Genomic DNA, 24,734 nt, shown 5'->3' on the forward strand with positions numbered 1-24,734 from the left:
GTAGTTAGAGCGCTCATTCTTACTGAAGTCTCTGGTGCGAAATCCAGCTCATTCTTCTGTGCAGGTAGTACTGTCAAGAAACCAGTTTATCAACTTAAGTAAATTGATATGCCTACTCTTAAAGTCAGTCGTGTAAAATGAACACACACATGTGTATCTTTTGTTCCTAACAAATACTTATTTATTAGGAGACTTAACATAGCAAATCTTTTCTGTATTAGTCAGTCTTGGTTTTCATCTAATAGCAGTAAACAATTCTTTTGTAGACGTCTTCGGAAGGTACTAGATTTAGCTCAAATTGACTAAAATGACTATGTGTACTATGCGTTGTGTTAAGGAAAATGATAAATGTATTCACTATTTAGAATGTCTGTTGTAAATCTTTTAAATATTTTTATTATTGTTGTAAATATAATGTATCTGAAAATGTTTTGAAAAATGGATCATGTCTTAAGCATGTCTTAAGTTTGAGAGTACAGTGTTGGTAAAATACGTATTCAAGTAAATAGCTTAATAAAGGATAATTGACTATTCAGTTATTTAAGAAAAAGCTAACATAGAAAACAACCAGTTAACCATAGAAAACAATACCCTATATTTATTTTTAAGTTATAATCCATATATCACTGAGTGTTGAGACCCAAGAAATATTTTATGATAATGCTTCCTTAATTATGTAGTTGTCTTTATATAATAAGTGAGGTGAGGCTTACCATTAGTTAGTGGTAAATCCCTTTAGAAAATACATAGAATTGTAGTATCTCTTGACAACCTATATAAACTGAGGGTATATCTTGTTAGTTGACTATATGACCTTAAACAGAGCATTGCTATAATTTTGACATTTCTTTTAAAACTGTTAAGTAGTTACTAATATATTAATTGCTGGAAGGACAGTGTGAAGCTTTGAGATTATTTTAGTTTTTTAAAAGCAATAATTGTTCTGGTTTTGCATTGTTTATAATTGCAATCATAGGTTTTAAAGACTTAGAAAACAACAAGTATTATATGTCTTTATGTAGTAATGAAATGTTGATGGTTAATTTATTATTAAATCAGTAATAATTTTCAGAAATGAATAGTACTTAGCATTGAATGCTTGGGTTTCTAGATGTAAAGAAAATGCTTGTCTAATTTGAAATGAATTATCTCTTTTTTCATTATTTAATAATCATGAGGTTTTAAATATAAATATTATTTTTTTAACTTTCATTAGTTTATACATTCAATACATTTTACATTTTCTAATACAAAGCAATATTTTCTTCTAAATGTAGAAATTTGGTTACAGAGCAAATAAAATTATACATTGCCTGTTTTCATTTCCTTTTCTTCCAGGCATTTCAGCAGTTCCCTTCTGCCAGGAGAATTGATTAGGTTTTCTATTTTTTAAATGCCTTCATTACTCAGACATTTCCAATGTTTAAATTAACATCATGTAGAATTAAAGAAAGTCTTTTATCTTAACTGTCTTTAAATCAATTTAATGCTAAGTGGTTTGGGGAAAAAGTGTCAGCAGTTTTGGCTTATTTATGTTTGTAGAAAACAGTGTATCTGTTTCCAAATTGTTAACCTTTGCAATTAGTAATAAGATATTCCTGATTCCACTAATCATATTTGAAGTAAAAATCTACCTGAGTCGTACTGTATTGTTGGACATGGGGAAAGACGTAAGGAGTAGAGGAAGGCACTTTTGTTTTTGTTTCTAAAGATACTTGATGAAGGTTATGAGAAGAAAGAAAACAGAGAGAGTGTCTCTAATATTAACCAACTTTCTTCATTTTCCATATTGATGTTTATAAGGCACAAAGTATATGCACTTTTTCCTGTAGGAAAGTACAGTATCTTTAGAAAGGGGAAGACTGATTCTCTTTCCAGAATATCAATCCCTGCCCACCAATATTGAAGATTGTAAATTAGATGTATATAATCAGGTCTGTATAAATAGTCACTGTTCAGTGACCCCAACATTGATAATAAGATTGTCAAAATGTACATATATAGGTTTTTGTTTTTATTTTTGTTTTGCTCTAGATAGTGCTTTCTTTTGTCATCCAAATCGGTCCTTTATTTTACGCTTTGCGTTGTGCAAAACCAGCAATGTGTGATACTGTGTAAGGAAATCCATACCATGTAATTTTTATAATTTCACTTAGTTTTAAGTTACTATTATCTAATCAAGTCCCCCTTCCCAATTGTTGACATGTATCACATAGTCTCACGTTGAATTTATGTATTAAGTTTGTCCTAAAGCTTTGTCATATTCACTCTCTTTTACATTTTTTTGTACAAAGTAGTTCAGTATTTGATTATCATTTTTCTGAGAATTAATTTATCACTAGTCTTTTCTCTGTTGATAATATAGACGTTTTACAGATTCACACAGAAATGGAATTTTCAGCCTTCTTTCTTTTTCTTGTTCTTTAGACAATTTGTTAGACATTTTCTGAATTCTGCCAGCAATAAATAAATTTTCTGAAATAATCTTGAAGGTCTCAGAATAGTACATGGTCCGGGTCTGTCATGGTCTGTCATATTTTAACAACTCCTCATACAGTATATTGCCAGTGTTGTAAATAGATGAGGTGCTTTTATTTATTTATTTATTTTTATTGTGTATGTGTTTAAAAGGAATAGTTGTGCAATAATGATGTGTTATGTTTTGGTAATTTTTTCACAGTGATTAATTGTGGGAATGTTTGTCATTACACATTAAAATCTCATCTTCTAGGTAAAATGTGCTTTTTAAAATAGATTATCTGCTTGCTAAATAAATGAATGTAAAGTATTATGTTAAAAGGTTCTGTTTAAGACTTAGAAAATGGTATACCAAATTTCAACTTATGGTCTGATTCCAAAGAAGAAGCAGACACATATCTAAGATAGTACCAGTGTCATTTGGAGTTCTTTTTTTCAATTTCATGAATTTAAATGTGTTTTTTAATCCAACATAATCATCATTTAGCATTTCTTGGATAACATGAAATTTGAAAGACTATATATAGCTCTCTACCAATTTTAAAATATGTAGCCTGAAATAATTCCAAAATATTTTAAGACAAATTTGGCAAAGCCTTTATTTTGTAAATAGCATGGAAACTTGTGTAGATTTTTAAACAATTTCAGAATTAGTTACAGATGATTTAAAGTTGGTCATTCTTCTTGAGGGCAAAATATTTTAAGTCTTAAGACAGGCAGAGTACCACAGTGCTAACCACATATTATTATGCAGTTTTCATTGTTTCCAGTCAAATTATTGTGGACTGTTGTGTAGCTACAATTATATTATTATTCGAGTCTCAACTTGAAAGTTTCCAAGTTTAATAGTGTTAGCTTCTTGATTAAGACATTTTGAATGTTCAAACCTACGAGAATCTATCTTGTAGTACCCCTTCAATATCACTATTCACAATTCAAATGCGTATTTATACTTTTAATATATATATCTAGAACATGATCTACTTAGTTATTCACTTAATTTTTTATTTTTCCTTACCAAAAAAATAATATGAACTTAAAAGTACAGTATGATCCTAGTTTCAACTCAGTGTACACGTGGCCAACACTATAAGGGAGAAAAAAAAGGAAATAGAACAATGGTAATAGTGTATATTCCTGGGAGTAGCAAGATGGAAGGTGAATTATGACTGGTTTTGATTTTTTTTTCTTTATATATTTTCTAAGTTATTTTCAGTGAGGTACCAGTACCTCTCTAATTAGAAGATAAATATTTTTAATTTGTTTTGAGACAATCCAGATTCTTAAAGTCTATATTATCCTATCTCTGTTGACGAGTCTTGTTTGACTATGCTAAAGCCTTTGACAGTGTGGATCACAACAAACTGTGGAGAATTCTTAAAGAGATGGGAATACCAGCCCACCTTACCTATCTCCTGAGAAACCTGTATGCAGGTCAAGAAGCAGCAATTAGAACCAGACATGGAACAACAGACGAGTTCAAAATTGGGAAAGAAGTACATCAAGGTGATATACTGTCACCCTGCTTATTTAACTTATATACAGAGTACATCATGGGAAATGCCAGGTTGGATGAAGCACAAGCTGTAATCTAGATTGCCAGGAGAAATATCAACAGCCTCAGATAGGCACATGATACCACTCTAATGGCAGAAAGTGAAGAGGAACTAAAGATCCCTTGATGAGAGTGAAAAAGCTCACTTAAAACTCAGCTTTCAAAAAACTAAGATCATGACATCTTGTCACATCACTTCATGTCAAATAGGGGAAAATGTGGAAACAGTGACAGACTATTTTCTTGGGCCCCAGTATCACTGCGAATGGTGACTGCAGGACTGCAGCAATGAAATTAAAAGACTCTTACTCCTTGGAAGGAAAGCTATGACTAAAAGCAGAGACATCATTTTGCCGACAAACATCCATATAGTCAAAGCTGTGGTTTTTTCAGTAGTCATGTACAGATGTGAAAGTTGGAGCATAAAGAAGGCTGAGTGCCAAAGAATTGATGCTTTCGAACTGTGGTACTGGAGAAGACTCTTTGAGTTCCTCCAACAGCAAGGAGATCAAAACAGTCAATCCTGAAAGAAATCAATCCTGAATATTCATTGGAAGGACTGATGATGAAACTGAAACTCTAATACTTTGGCCACCTGATGCCACCTGACTAATTGGAAAATACCCTGATTATGGGAAAGATTGAGAGCAGGAGCAGAAGCAGGCAATAGAGGATGTGATGGTTAAATAGCCTCACTGACTCGATGGACATGAGTTTCAGCAAGCTCTAGGAGATAGTGAAGGATAGAGGAGCCTGGGAGGCTACAGTTCATAGGGTCACAAAGAGTTTGACAACTTGGCAACTCAACAACAACATACTAATAAGTGCTAGTAGTTTTTCAGAGTCAAAAAGACAAGTCATATGAACATATTTTCCATCAAATTGGCATCACAGTATTCAATGTATATAAATATTCTAATACAAGTACACTTATAAATTCTATTTCATGAAGCATTTTACTGGTAGCCATAGTTGTAAAAAGGATGGTTTTATCTCATTAATTTATACTGACAGTTCTTTTCTCTGATAAATTTATAAAAGAAAAAAGTTTAAAACAACAAAATTTTGCTCTTAACCTTGAAATGTATGAGTACTTATTTTTTAAATCAAATATGTGTGTGTGTGTGTATGTATATATCCTTTTATACATATGTAAGGGTATCCAACTGAAGATGTGGATATGCATCCTGAGTTTTAACCTGCAGAGATTTCTGATTAAGTAGGTCTGAAGTAGAAACCAAGAATCTGTATTTTATATCAGCATCTGCATGATTCTGATGCAGACATTCCAACAGACCATAGTAAATTGTTTATTTATTTATTTTTCATTATTCTGCAGTCAGATCATGGGCCACATTTAGTCCATTTTCTTAATTTAACACATTTTTTGTGGTCTCCAAGGTACTTACATCCCACAAGTTGCACTGTGCAACCCACTAGTAAACCAGTGAGGGAATACAAAGTTAGAACTTGTGTTTATATTTTTATCTCATTCCTTAATTTCTATTTTTTCTTTTATAATGTACCTTAATTATTGTTATAGTAGTATGTACAATAAATACAAATATTAAGAAGTAACTCTTCTATAGCATGTGAACTGTTTAACATGTTGGTCTATGATACAATGTATGTTTTTTATGATGCCATATTAAGTGTTTTCTATTTCAAATATTGATAGTAGACAATATTTGATAATATTTGATAGTAGATAATATTGATAGTAGACACCTTAATATCAAATGACAGTTAACTATATTTTTGTATGTCTGCCTCCCTAACCCCTTTTGTCCCTATTATCAGGTGATGCTTTTCCTTGGACAATCAGCTTGCATCATTTCAGCATTTATACCCTTTTTGGAAAACAAGTGACACTTTGCCTAGTGGAACCCATGGGTTGTACCTCTACACTAGCTGTTACATCCCAAAAATTGCTTGCTACAGGACCTGATATGAGGCATTCATTTGTTGTCTGTCTGCATGTTGACCTAGAGTCACTTGAGATAAAATGCTCAAACCCCCAGGTAGGTACATTTGATTTATGAAAGGAAATTTAAAATAACGTGATTTAAGAACAATTGTTACCCATTTTGTTGAAGGGTTTCTTTTCTGTTAAGTGTCCTAAATTATTTTTAACAAGGCCATCAAGATCAGAATGGTTAGATTAAGTATTGCTTTGAAGTTCTCTCAAGTTTTGTAATTTAAACTCTTCTGAAAATGTAATGGTGGCAGCATAAATGCATTTTTTGGCTGATGGAATGAAATCAGTTGCAGATGTAAGGTTTTTAAACAGTGAAGAACTACTTTACTGTCAGATTGGAAGAGTCTGTTGAAGTGATCACGTGTAATTTCTAATCAGATTCTCACTCAGAACTTCGTTTGCTCAACATGTAGTATTTTTATTTTAAATCACGTTGACTGTTTAAAAAAGGCATTTGTTAATCATTTAACATTCCAGTTGGAATAGGCCAAACATGTATATTTGACGGTTTTATAATTTAGTATGAGCTCAGGTCTCCTGGGTTTGTACAAATTATTAACTGCATACAATTTAATATTTGTTTCTTTGACCCCAAGCAAACTCTCATATAATTTCCACTCAGATTGTCAATGTTGAATAATATTTGAAATTATATTTTTAAAACAATGCTTTAAAATTTTTATTGGATTTGACAGATCAATGTTGATAAATCTTTGTTTATCCCAGCATTAGTAGTTACAAGCCAGTTTTAAAAGTGTCTTAGTGAAGTGAAAGTCCCTCAGTCGTGTCCAGGTCTTTGCCACCCATGAACTATATACAGTCCATGGAATTCTCCAGGCCAGAATACTGTAGTGGGTAGCCTTTCCCTTCTGCAGGGGGTCTTCCCAACTCAGGGATCAAACCCAGGTCTCCCACATTGCGGGTGGATTCTTTACCAGCTGAGCCTAAAATAAAGTAAAAATACCAAGAGATACAGCCAAACACCAATAGATAAAATTAAATACTAAAAAAAATTCAAATAATCTAAAGAAAGGAAGACATGATAACAGAGTTACATAACGCAGGGTGGAAATAGAAAACAAAAAAATAAAATTACAGGGCTGAACCCAGTTGCACAAGTATTACGTTAAAGGTTATGATCTTAACTGGTGGAGTGTTAGACCAGGATTCAGCAGATTAAGGCCTGCAGGCAAATTAGACTACACCCACATTTTTACCTATTGTCCAAGAATGCCATCATACTGTGCATGCATACTAAGTTGCTTCAGTGGTGTCTGACTCTTTGCAACCCTTTAGATCATAGCCCACCAGGCTCCTCTGTGCATGGGATTCTCCACACCAGAAGTACTAAAGTGGGTTGCCATGCCCTCCTCCAGGGGAACTTCTGGATCCAGGGATCGAACCCAAGTCTCTTACATCTCCTCCATTGGCAGGTGGGACCACTGCAGCCACAGAATGAAGGAACAGCAAGGGAGAACACTATGGCTTAAGAAGTATAGAATGTTTACTATTTGGCCATTTACAGAAAATTTGCTGATCCCTGGTCTAGCTGCTCCTAATAGAGTAGTAATAAAGCAGCACTCTACTATACATTGCATAATAGGGAAACACTTGAAATATTAAGAAACAGAATATAAATACATGTATAGGAAAATGTACAAACAATATAAGAAAGATGGATTTGTTTATTTTAACATCAAATAAAATAGACATAAAGGAGTGTTCTCAGAGATAAAGGAAATGAAAGAAAAATGGACAGAATTAAAGGAAAAAATAGGTAATTCTATTTAATCATATTAGGAAATTATTATCCCATCTCTCTCAGTGATTGTTAAAGAATTAAATGAAAAATAAATAATTGGAGATATAGAAGATATGAAAAATACTTGTGAACCCACTTTCATCTAATTGACATTTATAGAACACTATTCAACAACCATGGAATGCATATTATTTTCATATATGCATGGTCTCATTGTATGAAAAGAATTAAAATCAGTATATTAACCATAGTCGAATTATATTAGATATCAATAATTAACTAGGAAAACTATAAATATCTGGACATTAAACAATAACTCATAAAGGAAAGAGAAACCACAGTTCATTTCAGTTCAGTCACTCAGTCGTGTCCGACTCTTTGCGACCCCATGAATTGCAGCACGCCAGGCCTCCCTGTCCATCACCAACTCCCAGAGTTCACTCACACTCATGTCCATTGAGTCGATGAAACCACATGCCACACGTAATTGAAAAATATTGAATTGTTTTCCACTAAGATCAAGAAAAACACAGGATGCCTTCTTTCATCACCTCTATGTCATACTGACCATCTTAGCCATTGCAATTAAAAAGAAATAACCAAGCAAAAGAAATAATAAGACTAGAGATAAAAGAAGTAAAACTCTACCTTTTTTCATATGATCAAATATGTTATAGAAATTCCCCGAGGAATTAAGAAGCTATTACTAGAACTAATAAACTTATTATGGTTGTAGAAGACAAGATTAATGTCTAAAAACCAATTGTATTTTTCTGTACTAGCAGCCAAAAATTGGAAAATGGAATAATGAATCAGTTCCGTTTACATTGATGCCAGTAAACATACACAAATGAATTTAACAAAACATGTCCAAGATCTCTACCTTGAAACACTACCACAAAACACTGCTGAGAGAACTTGAACGTCTAACTGGAGAGAGATACCTGTTCATAGATTAGAAGACAACATTGTTAAGATGGCAGCTCTCCTGAAATTGACCTAGATATTGGGTATAATCAGGTTTAAAAACATTTTTCTCCTTGAAAGTATCATTAAGATAGCAGAAATCCAGACATTTGGAAGAAGTATAGCAACACCTTTATCAAACTGTTACCAGAATTTTAAGAAATCCTTTCTAATCGATAACATAAAGATAGAGCAATAAATAAAATAATATCAGTACGCATAATGGGGAAAAGATTAGTATCACACAAGATGTATGACTGGTCAGTAAACACATGAAAAGATGCTTATCATTATTCATCAGGGGAAAATAAAACAAGAAGACATAACACTATACACCTATTAGATTGGCTAAAATTTAAAAGATGAAGTATTGTGAACCAACTAGAGCTCTTTGTGTACTAATGATGGGAATTACGTAACAGCTTTGGAAACAACTTGAAAGTTCCTGGGGGGGAGGGTGGGGAAAATTACTGTACAACCAACCCAGTCATTCCTTCCTAAGTATTTCTTCAGGTAAACAAAAACGTACATGCATGCAGAGACTTTTACATTGGTGTATTTAACAGCTTTATTTATATAGCCCAAAACCAGACATCACCCAAATGTTCATTGAAAGTGAAAGTGAAGTCGCTCAGTCGTGTCTTTGCGACCCAATGGACTGTAGCCCACCAGGCTCCTCTGTTCTTGGGATTCTCCAGGCAAAAGTACTGGAGTGGGTTGCCATTTCCTTCTCCAGAGGATCTTCCCGATCCAGGGATCAAACCCAGGTCTCCTGCACTGCAGGCAGATGCTTTACCCTCTGAGCCACCAGGGAAGACCCTAAATGTTCATTAGTAAGTGAATTAAAGAAATTCTGTCCTATCCTATCCATACAATGTAATACTATTCAGCCATAAAAAAGACAAGTTACTGATAAAATGTAAAATTATGGAAGAGTATTACAAGCATTACACTGAGTGAAGGATCCCAGACCAAAAAGTCCTTACTGTATAATTCCACTTATATATAATGTTATGCGAATAAACCACTACATTGTGACAGAAAGTAGGTTGATTGTTGCCTAGAGGTAGGGCAGGAATAGGGAAGGAGAAGGGAGTGATAGGAAGGGTAGATTATAAAGGGATATGAAGTAACTTTTGGCCGTAATAAGAAAGTTTTTTATTCATAGTTTATATTTAGTAGCAGCTCAGTGAAAGTTGCTCACTCATGTCTGTCTCTTGGCGACCCAATGGACTGTAGTCCATGGTATTCTCCAGGCTAGAATACTGGAGTAGGTAGCTTTTCCCTTCTCCAGGGGATCTTCCCAATCCAGGGATCAAACCCAGGTTTCCCACATTGCAGGCAGATTCTTTACCAGCTGAGCCACAAGGGAAGCCCAGTAGTAACTCAATCCCTACATAATAGACATATATATATATATAGAGAGAGAGAGATGGAATCTAGAAAAATAGTAGTGATGAACCTATTTGCAGGGATGGAATGATGACACAGACATAGAGTACACACTTGCGGACATAGCAGGGGAAACGAGGTGGGATGAACTGAGAAAGTAGCATTGACATACGTACTCTATCATATGTGAAATAGCTAGCTAGTGGGAAGCTATATAACACAGGGAGCCCAGCCTGATGCTTGGTAATCACCAGGAGAGGTGGGATGGGAGGTAGGAGGGAGGCTCAAGAGGAAGGGGATATATATATATATATATATATATGTATATATATATATATATATATGTATATATATAATTATGACTGATTCATGTTGTATGGCAGAAACCAATACAGCATTGTAAAGCAATTACCCTCCCATTAAAAATTAAAAAAAAAAAATAGCTTACTGCTACTTGGAGTTATCTACCAGAGACCTTATATTTTGAAGACTTATAGTATTCATTGTAGCCTTGGAAGGATTATCCTACTCCACATAATCTCATTATCCATAGCTATCCCATCTTACATGAATTGTGCTCCTGTTAGTGTTTTAGCCTGGGACTCTAAAAGACCCTGATGCTGGGAAAGATGGAAGGCAAAAGGAGTAGGGGCCAGTGGAGGATGAGATGGTTAGATAGTATCACCAGCTCAATGGACATGAATTTGAGCAAACTCTGGGAGATAATGGAGGATGGAGGAGCCTGGCATGCCACAGTCCATGGAGTTCTAAAGAGTCACATACAACTTAGTGACTCAACAACAGCAACTACTATTATTATTAATTTTTTTTCTTTTACTTTGATATATGAGTATGTATATCAAAGTAAAAGAAAAAAAAATAGTGGGGCTTCCCTGATAGCTCAGTTGGTAAAGTATTTGCCTGCAATGCAGGAGACCCTGGTTCAATTCCTGGGTCAGAAGATCCACTGGAGAAGAGATAGGCTACTGACTCCAGTGTTCTTGGGCTTCCATGTGGCTCAGCTGGTAAAGAATCCGCCTGCAATGCGGGAGACCTGGGTTTGATCCCTGGGTTGGGAAGACCCCTTGGAGAAAGGAAAGGCTACCCACTCCAGTATTCTGGCCTGGAGAATTCCATGGACTGTATAGTCCATGGGGTCACAATGAGTCAGACATGACTGAACGATTTTCACTTTCACTTCACTTTCACATGGAATAGTATGGTGATTTCTGTGAGTCTTATTAAAGGTAAGACTGGCTCAAGACTAGAGCTCTGGAATATCTCCTTTAGATATTCACCTTGTTTAGAATTAAGCTCATGTTTTATTGTTGTTGTTTAAAGCAGTTCTAAGCCAAGTCATCACATAAATAACTTATTTTTGGCCTGATATTCCTTTATTATGTCTGCTCTTTTCTTTCTACATTTTCTCAATCACTTGATTTCTAGGGGCTCCTTGCTGCTGCTCCCCAAACACCAAAGACTTTTTTTTTTTTTGATAAATAAATGAAGGCTGAAAGAACCTCATACCCTGAGAATCCCTTTGTACCCAAAATGTAATTAATTCTATCTATGAATTTAATTCCACTTTTCTTTCTTAATGAGTCCTAATAAACCAATTTCTGTTAAACTGCTACCAACTGCTATATCCAAAATTGATCACAAGGTTGTTGGGAACTTTAAGTGAGATATTTATGAAAATAACTTTGCAAGTTCTGAATAAATGTATAAATGTCATTTTGTATAAATGTCATTTTGATAGTTTAGATTGACTCTGACATAAATTTTGAGATCCTGTATGTAAATTATCTTGAATATCCCTGATGGAATGTGGCAGTATTCCTGGAGGGACTGGAAGCTACAAAACTGTACAGCACTTTGAAGAATCAATTACTCAAAGATTTGTTGTTGATTTTTGTAGTTCGGTTGCTAAGTCCTGTCTGACTCTTTTGGTGACCCCATAGCTCTTCTGTCGGTGGAGTTTACCAGGCAAAAATAGTGGAGTGCATTGCTATTTCCTTCTCCAGGGGATCTTCTGACCCAGGTATCGAACTTGTGTTTCCTGTTTGGCAGGTGGACTCTACCATGGAGCCACTAGGGAAGCCTGATTAAACAGACATCTGCATAATAAATAGATAAGTTAGATAAGGAAGGTTTGGTTGTTTTTTTGTTTTTTTTTTTTCTTTCCAATTTTAACAAGTCTTTGACTTAAAATTTTAAACCACACTATCAAACATGTATTGAGAGGATAAAGCAATAAAACACTGGTTAATACACTGAACCAATGGTACAAGTTTGAATTTGAGACTTTACATGTAGTTTTTAAGTATGGAGGAGCCTAGTAGGCTGCAGTCCATCGGGTTGTGAAGAGTCAGACACGACTGAGCAACTTCAGTTTCACTTTTCACTTTCATGCATCGGAGAAGGATATGGCAACCCACTTCAGTGTTCTTGCCAGGAGAATCCCAGAGATGGCGGAGCCTGGTGGGCTACTGTTTCTGGGATCACACAGTCTTTGGGATCGCACAGAGTCGGACACGACTGAAGCGACTTAGCAGCAGCAGCAGCATAGCCTGTTACGTCTCCATAGCTCTGGAAATTGCTTCATTAGGAATCTATGAAGGCAAACACATTATGTCTAATCGCTGAAGGATTTACTTGAAAACTCTTCAGAAATGGGCTTCCCTGGTGGCTCAGATAGTAAAGAATCTGGCTGCAGTGCAGGAGACCGGGTCTTGATCCCTGGGTTGGGAAGATCCCCTGGAGAAGGGAATGGCCACCCTCACCAGTGTTCTTGCCTGGAGAATTCCATGGACAGAGGATCCTGGCGGGCTGTAGTAGATGGAGTCACAAAGAGTTGGACACTACCGAGCCACTAACAGTTTCAGTTTTCAGAAATAAATATACTAAGGAAATGTAATTTTATTAACAATTATTTATTTTATTATTTTATAAATACTCAAAATCTTTGCAAATACTATTTGATATCCTTGTGTGCCAGATTAACCTAAATTTTAATGGTAAAACATGAGACTCCAAATAAACCCCTTTTTGTGAGTGATTGCTTTAGTCTGTATTCCAGGCTCCCTCTGGATTCTGTCAAAATTACAGATGATGACTTGATTTTTTTTCCCTTTAGCAGTACATTTAGCAGATATTTATTGAGTGCTACATATAGGCCAGAAATGAGGGGGGAAAGATTAGTAAGTAAACACTTGAAGAAGGCCATGCCTATGCACATCATAATCCAACTGTTGAAAGCCACAGATAAAGAACATATCTTGAAGGTATGAGAAAAAGAGAAAAAATGACACATTACATGCAAGAGGACTGAATTTTTATTGTTTGCTTACTTCTCATAGGAAACTGTAGGGATCAAAAGATCAACATCATTAAATTACGAAAAATTTTTATAAAGCCTCTCAACTCAAAATTCTAAATAAAAAATATGTAACATTTATGAATGAAGACAAAATAAAAGCAGTTTTTGTATGAAAGAATCTGTCACCAGTAGAACTACACTGTAAGAAATCCTAAAGGAAATCCTTCATGCTGAAGGGAAATGAAACCAGATGTTTGAGCAACTTTTCAAATGTTTATTGGCCATTGAGTTTGCTCTTTTATAAATTGACAGTTCATTTTGTTTACATTAATTTGTATTTTCCTAATTATTAATGCAGATGGACAGATTTTCATTGTTTATTGGCCACTTAATTTCCTCTTTTATGAGTTATTTCATATCATTTACTTAATTTTTCTGTTAAATTTCTTAGCAGTTTGAAGAGCCTCCTTATATTCTATAAATGCAGACACTGTAATACTGCTTTAATGTTTATGGCATTTTTGGCCAAAAATCTTTAATCTTTCTTAGTGAAGTATACCTATAAAACTTTTTTGGAGAGGGGTGTCCTGGCTTATAAAGTGTTGTGGGCCCTAACATACAAACACGTGTTTGTATTATAATAATATGTGTAAGATCCCTAAAATTTCTTTTACTGTTTTTATTTTAAGATTAATGACCCTAAATAAACATCTTTCTTATGAGAGGTTTCTCACTAGCTAATCTGGGGTTTTTTTGTGTGTTAGTTTCCCATTTATTTTTTTCTGAAGTACTTCTTATCCTTTTTTGTGCTATGGACTTCTTTGAGAATGTTATAAAAGCCTTTCCCCCAGAACAGTGTATATGTCTACTAAATTTTTACATGCACTGTCAGAAACTTTGTGGACTTTGGATTATAGCCCAGTGTGTACACTTCTTGATTCTATTCAATTCCTCCTTCCATACCATTTTTTAATTTGTTAGAATGACATCAGAAGTGTTTGCAATACACATTAATTAATTTGGTTCATTATTGCTTAGAGCTCTCGAGTATATATACTTTAAAATATAGTGCAATCTCTGTATGTAGGGCACACCTAAAACAGATTTATTGTCATGTCTGAATTTGTTGTAGATCCTTGTATCAGCTGCAGAGACCTAAACTGCTGTATAAGTTCTAGAAATTATTCATTGCCAGTCGAAGCCTTGGACACTATAAATATTTAACCTGGTTGAATCAAAGTATTTGTTCATAGGAGTGATTTCCATCAACCTTGACTTTCATCTTAAATATTTTACCAGTTACTCCATTTCCTTTAATGTCTTTAGGAACTAATCTCTCAAACCTTAAAAGCTGTGTTTATTCAAAAATTAAATGAAATCTTTTTAATATAGAGTCTTCTCTAACATAATAAAATTTCAGTTTTCTTTCTACCAATAATTAAGTATGGGAAACTAGAGAAAGAATAGATTTTATACTCCTTTCCTATCCATTTATACAGTTTTTTTTGCTGTAAGTTCAGTTTTCACCACAATATTGGAATTTGGCATTACTGCCTAAGAACACAGTCATTGAGTTCAGACAAAACTGGATTTGTATTCTTGTACCAATCACTCATTTTTTAAGTTTCTCTATGCTTCTGATTTTCAGTTTTATTTTGTAAACAAATAGTGTGACTAAGTGTAATGCTCTGTATGAATAGGGTGTTTCTTATTTGTTTTTTGGGTTTTTTTTGGCAAAATCTTTCTTTTGAAACTGAATTATAATGTTCAGTAACAGTCCGTATGCTAAACAAAATAGCCTTTCTAAATATTCACTTAGAGTTCTTTCTTGTTCAGCATGGATCAGACATTGCTTGCTGATTCCTGCTTGGTTTCCATTGACATTGTTTATCCATGAATTTTCTTCTTCCTGCTTACCTTTCTGTTTATGCTTCTCTCTGACCCTCCTAATATACTTCAAAACTTCTCATGGCCTCTACATCATGTCTTTTTTATTTTCTGCACTTGGCTGTTGCTCTTGCTATTCTTATGACTGGAATGATTATTTGCACCCACTGAAATCCTGTCTATCCTTCAAGGGTATATTTTCTTGAGCCTTGTCTTTGCCTTTGTCCAGCCCAATTAAGTCTTGTTTCTGATTGGTTACTGATTGGTTATAAGCTTAAATGAAAAATATATGCGCAGTTAATTTTTAAAGAATGTTACATTTTATGGTTAATATCTTGCATATATGCAAAATATTACTGATATCTAATCACCTTCATACATACCCAATATAAAGTTGCCTCATGTGATGCTCATTTTTTAGAGAATTTTAAGAATGTTTTTGGGGATTTACATAAATACAGGGCTTCCCTTGTGACTCAGTGGTAAAGAATCCACCTGCCAGTGCAGGAGATGTGGGTTCGATCCCTGTGTGGGGAATATCTGCTGGAGACAGAAATGACAACCCATTCCAGTATTTTTGCCCAGGAAATCCCATGCACAGAGATAACCTGGCAGGCTACAGTCCATGGGGTTGCAAAAGAGTTGGACATGACTGAAGCGACTAAATTACAACAGCATAAATACAATAAATTGCACATGCTTAGGTTATCTAATTTGATAACATTTGGCTAGTGTACCCATGAAATCACCTTCACAGTCGAGATAATGCATCATCCTCAAAAGTTTCTTTGTGCCCCTTTGTTATTCTCCCTTTTCATTTGCTCGGATTCTGTATAAATGGAATCATACAGGTGTGTTCTCTTGCTCTCTCTTGCCTAGCTTCCTTGATTCAGTATTGTGATTTTGAGATTAACCCATGTTTTTGCATGAATCTATATTTTATTTCTTTTTATTCCTAAGTATTCTGTTGTACCGTTGGTTAACTTACTAGTTAGCATTTGAGATTTTTTCTAGGTTTAGACTCTTAGAAATAAAACTGCTATGAATAGTTTTTTATAGGTCTTTGTGTGGACATAGATTTTAATTTTTCTTGGGGAAACTTAGGAAATGGTTCACACATATGGTAGATATGTCTTTTTCAGAAACTGACAAACTGTATTCTAAATTTTGTTTTTTGTCAGAGTAAATGAGAATTTTAGATACTCTACATCTTCACTGATATTTGGTCTGGTTATACTTTTTAATTTCAGATGTCTTAATAGGTCGTTAGTAGTAGCTCATTGTGGCTTTTGTGGGTATATTTTTCAGTACAGCTTGAAGTATATGAGTTGAACATTTATCTTCAGAATTTTTGCCTTATTTTTTTAAACCTCTGAATTGAGGAAGCCTGGATTCTGTGATTGTAAGTTTCCTCTTTGAAAATAATGATACTTTTCAAGTTTATTTCATTGCTTATTTGGCATGCTGAATACACAGTATACTTGGTGGCATTCATATACAATTATTTAATGGTTAGAGTTAAAGGAAATCAGAAGTAGTGACAATAAAGGCAGCATCTGTTCTCTTGAGGAAATAAACTTTATGCCCTGAAAAGTATTTAGAAACCATTTATACTTTCTTTATGTGTCAGTTCTAATTATTTAAGAAAAAGTAAAATAATCTTTTTAAAAATTTGGTTTGGAAGAAAACGATTTCTTTTTAGAAAATACTAATGATTATGAAAGCCAAAAGGAATTAAACTAAAAATTGTCTAACAGCTTTTTTCTAGGAATGCTAGCCATTAGATTTTTTTTTTAAACAAAAAGAGCTATAACCTGAGACTTGAGACTTCACCACACAAAAAGCAAGAAAAAACTGTAACCCATGTACTGTTTTATATCAAATAAGGATTGACAACACTGTTTTTAGGCATCTGTTCTGCCCACATAAGAAGCCAGCTTTATCATCTGGATGTGTCCTGGGGCTGAAACTTTTTATAAATATGAGAATTTCTTTCTTTCTTTCTTTCTTTTTTTAATGGCAAGCAGAATATGGTATCCAGCTGTGGATTTGCTTATATATTGTGTTTGCATTTTTCCCCCTAGGCTTCTTTTATACAGTATATGGCAATATGTTGTCATACAAATTCCATGATTAATGCTTATTTATGAAATCTTATGTAAATATCTTAGAACTTAGTCAAACAACGTGCAAGTTAAACAGTTTTTGGGTTTTTTTTTCTGGATATTGGAATGACAAATCTGAGGGGAATAGTAGGTTGGATAGTTTATGTTCTTTATCTATAGAAAAGTCTCATATAACAGTTTCCTTTTACTATTCTCTGTTATATCTTTTCTTTTTACTGTATTTTGTTGGGTATACCTGTGGCGGATTCATTTTGATATTTGGCAAAACTAATACAATTATGTAAAGTTTAAAAATAAAATAAAATTAAAAAAAAAAAAGAAATCCACTTTCAGATTTATTCTTCAGAAAATAGAGAAAATTTAAACTGTAAATAATTCAAAAATAAGAATGACAATTATATATGACTAAATAGTCATATATAATAGGATATATTTGATTTCTAATTTTTGATCCTGAGGGCTCTGTTTAAGAGGCATTTATTTGCGATTCTATTAGTCATTTAGTGGAAGAAATCTGTCTCATCATAAGCTGTTGTATTAGCATTTAATTTTATTAGTATGATTTTCCCACAAAAATGCTAACTTGCTATAAAATATCAAGTTACAAATATGGGACCAATTTTAAGTATGATTAAAGTTATTATATCTGTCTCATTTAATTCATGGTTAAATGTTTAATATTGTATATTTGGATTATTTGTCTCTATATCATTAGAATGATGGTATCATGATAATATGTATATAGTAGAGTATATATAATATATAATAATTATGTAACATATATTATAGATCATGATATAGTACTATAATCAATGATTTACTGATAGATTTTTATTTCATGTATTCTTATTTCTGTGGACTTAGTTTTAAATTTCTCACATTGAGTATTTTAGTCAGTTTTGACCAGAAGTTGAAAGATTTGTTTTTGCTTTTTATTTTTTTCCCTCTGCTTAGGTTCAGCTCTTATATGAGTTAACAGATATCATGAATGAAGTCTGGAATAAGATTCAGAAGAGAGGCAATCTCAGTTCTTCTTCAGCTTACCCGGAGTCCGTGGTGGGGCCTTTCCCTAGCTCTCCAGTTAGAAGCAGTATAGGCACAGCTCCTCCAGATAATAGCACATGTAGCCCATCTGCTGACATTGGAACTACTACTGAGGTAAGTGTTTCTGAAAAATTGTGTTAGTAAATGAAGGGTGTATATATATACCACAGAGTTCTATGTCAGGATTGAGAATCAAGATGACCTTACCTCTGTGGAAGCTGATGAGTTTAGAGGCTCATGAGGTGCTGTGGTAGCTATGGCTGTGCGTTACTGTTTCTCTTAGGTTCAAGGATTTTCATCACTTTCAGTAGACAGTGGGATAGTTCAGGAAAGTAGAGGTTCTGTGAAATGGCAAAAACTAAGGCACAGTAAATGTAGGGTTTTTCAGAAGTATTGAAACTTAGAAGCTGACTGCAAAAGAGGCTCAGAACCAGAGTGTCTTTATTATCTTTAGATTGTGATTTTCAATCTTGACCAATGCAAAGTTCTCTCCTTCTGATCATAGAAACCTTCCTTTTCATTTTTCACATTGTGACCTCACCCAATATATCTGTGCCCTTTTTATAACAAATATTTTCAAAGCCCCTCCTTTACTATCCTAAAATGAAAATAAACATAACCTGCATATACATATGTTTTCAAAAATAGTATTCTGAATAAAATATAAAGAATTAAAGGAAAGTATAGTTAATTATTATTGTAATATGTAAATGCTCAGGCATGGTTACATTAGAAGTTGTAATGCAGTTAATTACTGTGAATGTATCTGATGCAAACATACTTTTACAGGGCTGTATTAAATGCTGCAAGTGGGACCATTGTTGGTGTGATTTTCTGAAATAATGCAAACTTGATAAAGTTTCAAAGAAAAGAAATTTTTTGTTCTTTTCAGTAGTTGCATTTCTGGAGCTCTTAATATATACTAAGTGTCAGTCACTTAGTCTTGTCTGACTCTTTGTGACCCCATGGACCATAGCCTACCAGACTCCTCTAGTCCATGGGATTCTCCAGGCAAGAATACTGGAGTGGGTTGCCACTTCCTTCTCCAGTATATACTAAAATCATGTATAAACACAAAAAATACTGTTTTTAGATTTAAAACAGAATTTAATGCTCAAATATTTACTTATAAACAGGATTTTCACCTACTTCAATTACTGTCAGATAATCTTCTCCATTTTGGCTGATTTTGGTATTGACCATCTAGTGATGTCCTTGTGTAGATTTGTCTCTTGAGTTGTTGGAAAAGGTTGTTGCATGACCAATGTGCTCTCTTGACAAAATTCTGTTAGCCTTTGCCCGGCTTCATTTTGTACTCCAAAGCCAAACTTGATGTTATTCCAGGTATCTCTTAACTTCCTACTTTTGCATTCTGATCCCCTATGATGAAAAGGACATGTTTTTGGTGTTAGTTTTATGTCTTGTAGGTCTTCATAGAACCAATCAACTTCAGCTTCTTAGGCATCAGTGGTTGGGGCAGACTTGGATTCCTGTGATGTTGAACAATTTCCCTTGGAAGTGAACTGAGACCATTCTGTCATTTTTGAGATTGCACCCAAGTACTGTATGTTGGAGTAGTACTATTGATATTTGACCCCTGCATAAGCAACTTCTCTATCCTCTATTCCTGCTTATTCCAAATCTTAAAAATCACAATGACCTAAGTGATAGAAGTACTTTTTTTCTCCCCAAATGAAAATCTAAAACTGTTCAGGATATGGAGTCAATGGGACATACCCTTTGGGGGTAAAAACATTGACTTCCTTCTGGAAATTGCAGGGCATGTTCATCTGTATTAAATCTCATAATCAGGGTTACCATGTCCTTCTGTTTAGCTTGGACACAGCACAGTTTTAGAAAGTACCATTTAAATTGTACTTTGTGTGAATGGCAGGTCCTAGTATGTCCATTTCAGATGAGCCCTGTCTTTTCTGAACTTGGTGATGTTTTTTAAATATTTCTTTCTAAAAGACTACTCCCAAAATACGTGCGTCCTCATGCTCATCTTAACATTGTTTAATACAGTACTTAGTAAACAGCTGTTTAGTGGGACACTCCTTTCTACCAGTGAAGTGCCCAGAGTATTTAACTTCTTTTATCAGTTTCACTTGGATTATCCTTGTCTATCAATGTATCACCGCAAGCTTTTGATTACCAAAGTTTTTCACAAAGTGTATTTTGTGCAACGTCAACATATTGGCTGTGAAAAAAGAAGTCTTTTGCTAAATAAGTTTGGAAAATACTACATTAAAGAAAGTTGAAGTTCCTTATTTTTCAAAACCATATTATATCTGTCTTTGTCTGACTTGCTCAATACAGTAATCTCTTGGTCTCAAGAGCTTTTGCATTGTAAGAGCACTATGCATTGTAAGAACTTTACTGCAAGAGCTTTTGGCATCTCTTATATGTGGAATCTAAAAAGTGATAGAAATGAACTTATTTACAAAACAGAAATAGACTCACAGACAGAGATAACAAACTGGTTACCAGAAGGGGTAATGTGTGGGGGTGGAGACAAATTAGGAGTTTGGGGTTAACATATACCACTGCTGGTACTGCTGCTAAGTCACTTCAGTCGTGTCCGACTCTGTGGGACCCCATAGACGGCAGCCCACCAGGCTCCCCCGTCCCTTGTATTCTCCAGGCAAGAACACTGGAGTGGGTTGCCATTTCCTTCTCCAATGCATGAAAGTGAAAAGTGAAAGTGAAGTCGCTCAGTTGTGTCCGACTCTTTGCTACCCCATGGACTGCAGCCCACCAGGCTCCTCCGTCCATGGGATTGTCCAGGCAAAAGTACTGGAGTGGGGTGCCATTGCCTTCTCCGAACATATACCACTACTATATATAAAATAGTAAACAACAAGAACCTGCTGTATAGCACAGGGAACTATATTCAGTATCTTTTAGTAAGGTATAATGAAAAAGAACCTGAAAAACATATTTGTGTGTGCATGAAAATATATATATATATATATATATAAAAAACTGAATCACCATGCTGTACACCAGAAACTAACACAGCATTGTAATTAACTATAAAAATATATACACAGTATATATTTTTGTAGTTAGTTACAGTAGTGCTTCCCTACCATTTTCATGTCATTACATACACAGAAGATGATGTTTGCATATGGAGTAATCAAAAGAATCTCTCAGTAATTGAAAGCTCCATTCACTCTAGGCTCTACTCTAAAACCCTAAAGGCCAAGAGTTCCATGTCCCAGCAAAGTTTTGAGACATCCTCTGGTGTCTCCTAGTAAACTCTGAATAATAGTATTACTTTTATAAATATATTTTTAATATTTTTATTATTGCCTCAGGAAAAGAGTGTTGATGTTGATGAATTTAAATATAATTGTCACATTGAAATTATCCTATAATTATATTCTATCCCTTCCCCATTGTAACAAAATCATTTTATAACAGCATAGTGCTACTGTGGTATACCATTTAATTAGTTCAACAAAGTCTTCTTCATGTAGTCAGTGCTAAGAAGAAAATTAAAAGTTTTGTGTGTTTCTAGAGGTGGCATGATTTCCCTGGTGGCTCAGTTGGTAAAGCATCCGCCTACAATGTGGGAAACCCGGGTTTGATCCGTGGGTCATAAAGATCCTCTGGAGAAGGAAATGGCACCCCACTCCAGTATTTTGCCTGGAAAATCCCATGGATGGAGGAGCCTGGTAGGCTACAGTCCATGGGGTCGCAGAGTTGGACACGACTGAGCGACTTCACTCACTCACTCAGAGGTGGCATGTTAAATATTTAGAAGATTTCTGTGAGTAGAGCCGGCATGAGCTGGCATGGCTGGCCCCACCTCATGCCTGATCAGTGTCTGTCTTGCCTTCCTGGTGGTATCTTTGCCCTTTGCCCTAATAGGGCTCTGATGGAGGTGTTCTTGCCAGGTAGAGCACATAAGAGAGAAGGCAACTGCCCACAGCTCTGTTACCATGGGGTAGCCCAGAAGCAAGTACCATCTTCAAGCAGAGGTCACAATCTTTTGCAGTAGAGAGCCAGACAGTAAATGCTGTCTTTGCATGCCATGCTATCTGTTGCAATCATTCAACTCTGAGCACTTTGCAAGCATTGTTTCTATTAATTCTGAAACCTATATTATGAATTGGTGGTATTACTTCCCTTTTACAGTGAAGAATTTGTAACTACAGAGGTTAAGTGACTTGGTTGAGATTGTATAGGTAAGTGGCAAAGCTGAAATGAAAACTTCTGCCTTCTAACTCCAGGGTCCCTAATGTGTGTTATCATATGAATTCTAGAACTTGATTCATTGATAAATTTTTCTTTTAAAAGTAAACTGTTGCCACCAAGTGTAGCTGTGTTCTCCTTTATCCTGCTTAGTGCTTGAGGTTTTGTGGATTATTTTTATTCAGTTCTAAAAAATTCTCAGACAACAGCAGGAAAATTCTTCTACATTCCCATTAGTCTTACTTTCTAGAGCTGCTCATGTTCTCTCTCTGTCTGTGCACCACTGTTTGCTAGTTGATTTGTATTTGTTTTCTTTTTTCCTCTACTGTCATTAGTGCTCTGTTTTCATTCCAAGGCATTTTCTCAATTCCTTTTTTAATTCCACTTTACCAAGTATCCTTAAACTGTATCTAATCCACCTAGTTTCAATCAGTGATGCAAGTAGGGATTTGGAAGGTGAGAGAAGAGAGAGGTTGGTGTTTTTCTTTCTTGTTCCATCCCTACTTTGGTGCCCCATATGGAAAACATTCACGACATTTTTATAGTTTAGTGAAGCCTCATGTGAGTCGTCTGTTTGACTGAAAAAGCAGCTGTTTTTTGGGTCCAGACTTTATGTAAATGGCTCCAACCTAGACTCCAGTTTGCCCTGCTGCTGCTGCTGCTAAGTCGCTTCAATCGTGTCCGACCCTGTGCGACCCCATAGACAGCAGCCCATCAGGCTCCACCGTCCCTGGGCTTCTCCAGGCAAGAACACTGGAGTGGGTTGCCATTTCCTTCTCCAATACATGAAAGTGAAAAATGAAAGTGAAGTCGCTCAGTCGTGTCTGACTCTTAGCGACCCCATGGACTGCAGCCTACCAGGCTCCTCCATCCATGGGATTTTCCAGGCAAGAGTACTGGAGTGGGGTGCCATTGCCCTGAGTGAGAATTAAAATGACATTGCTCAAACCTCTAGGTCCTTACATGAGTTTGATACCTCCATTTACCACCACAGACTCAGTTCCCATTTGTTACCCAGATTTGTGTTTCCTTTTCATTTCTGACATCTTGAGATTTCCTTTTATTTGTTTCAAGTTTCACTATTTTATTAGTCAGAGGAAAGTGACATTCTCATAAGGACAAAGGTGTTGACTAGGAAGGGAAACCACTGGAGATAGTATAGTACCTGGAGCAGTAACACTAGGATGTTATTGCTATAAATAGGCTTAAAGGCGTGGGAAATGGACTAATACTCTGACTTCATATTTTTTTCTTCCTTCCTGTCTCCTGCTGCTGTTCCAAAGAACAACTAGAAACCAGAGGACAAGAATATTTGTCCATATTTTTCACATAGGTTAGCCTCCCAGATAAACAGTGTATTAATGATTGAAGAAGAATAGATGAAAGAAAAGACAAAATTCTTGTGTTTTATCTAGAATTTCAGTGCTTTCGTGGTAGAAATGGAAAACATTCATTTCAACTTGATCTGCCATGTTACTTGAATTTAAATTTCTTTAACATCTTTGAGTACTGAGAACTGGTCTTTGGAATCTTTGTTTTCCTCATTCTGTCTTGTATGTGTTATATTAGATTCTCAAAATCAATGGTTAACTTTTTTTTGCTGAATATTTTTATTGTGGGTAAAATATAAGTAACATTATTTACCATTTTCACCATTTTTATATTTACAATTCAGTGGCATTATTAAATGATATTTAATGCCCCAGCCATAACAACAGGCAAGAATACTGCCTGTTGTTGCAAGAATATTGGAGTGGGTTGCCATGCCTTCCTCCAGGGTATCTTCCTGACCCAGGGATCAAACCTGCATCTCCTGAATTGCAGGCAGATTCTTTACCACTGTGCCACCTGGGAAGCCCTGTGATCACATTATTTAACCTCTGCTCTTTAGTTTCATTATCTCTAAAAGTGGAGATAATATTAATATTCATCTCAATATGTTAGTACAAATATTAACTGAGTATCTATGAATAAGGTACGTTCCTCTATTTGTATTTTCCTTAATTTCAGTAAGGTTTTTGTTT

At 34.9% G+C, this 24,734-nt stretch overlaps 1 protein-coding gene across 16 annotated transcripts in view; it reads left to right on the plus strand.

Annotated features, from left to right (window-relative positions):
* VPS13B (vacuolar protein sorting 13 homolog B) overlaps window positions 1–24,734 on the plus strand; it is an 848,142-nt gene that overhangs the window by 429,464 nt on the left and 393,944 nt on the right. For all 16 annotated transcript variants that reach the window (XM_044928327.2, XM_025264770.3, XM_025264772.3 and 13 more), the window contains 2 exons: window positions 5,834–6,054; window positions 18,418–18,621. In XM_044928327.2, coding sequence (XP_044784262.2) covers window positions 5,834–6,054; window positions 18,418–18,621 — 425 coding nt within the window. The remainder of the gene's footprint in view (window positions 1–5,833; window positions 6,055–18,417; window positions 18,622–24,734) is intronic.

The sequence above is a fragment of the Bubalus bubalis genome, chromosome 15 (genome assembly GCF_019923935.1).
Source record: "Bubalus bubalis isolate 160015118507 breed Murrah chromosome 15, NDDB_SH_1, whole genome shotgun sequence".
Taxonomy (NCBI): Eukaryota; Metazoa; Chordata; class Mammalia; order Artiodactyla; family Bovidae; genus Bubalus; species Bubalus bubalis.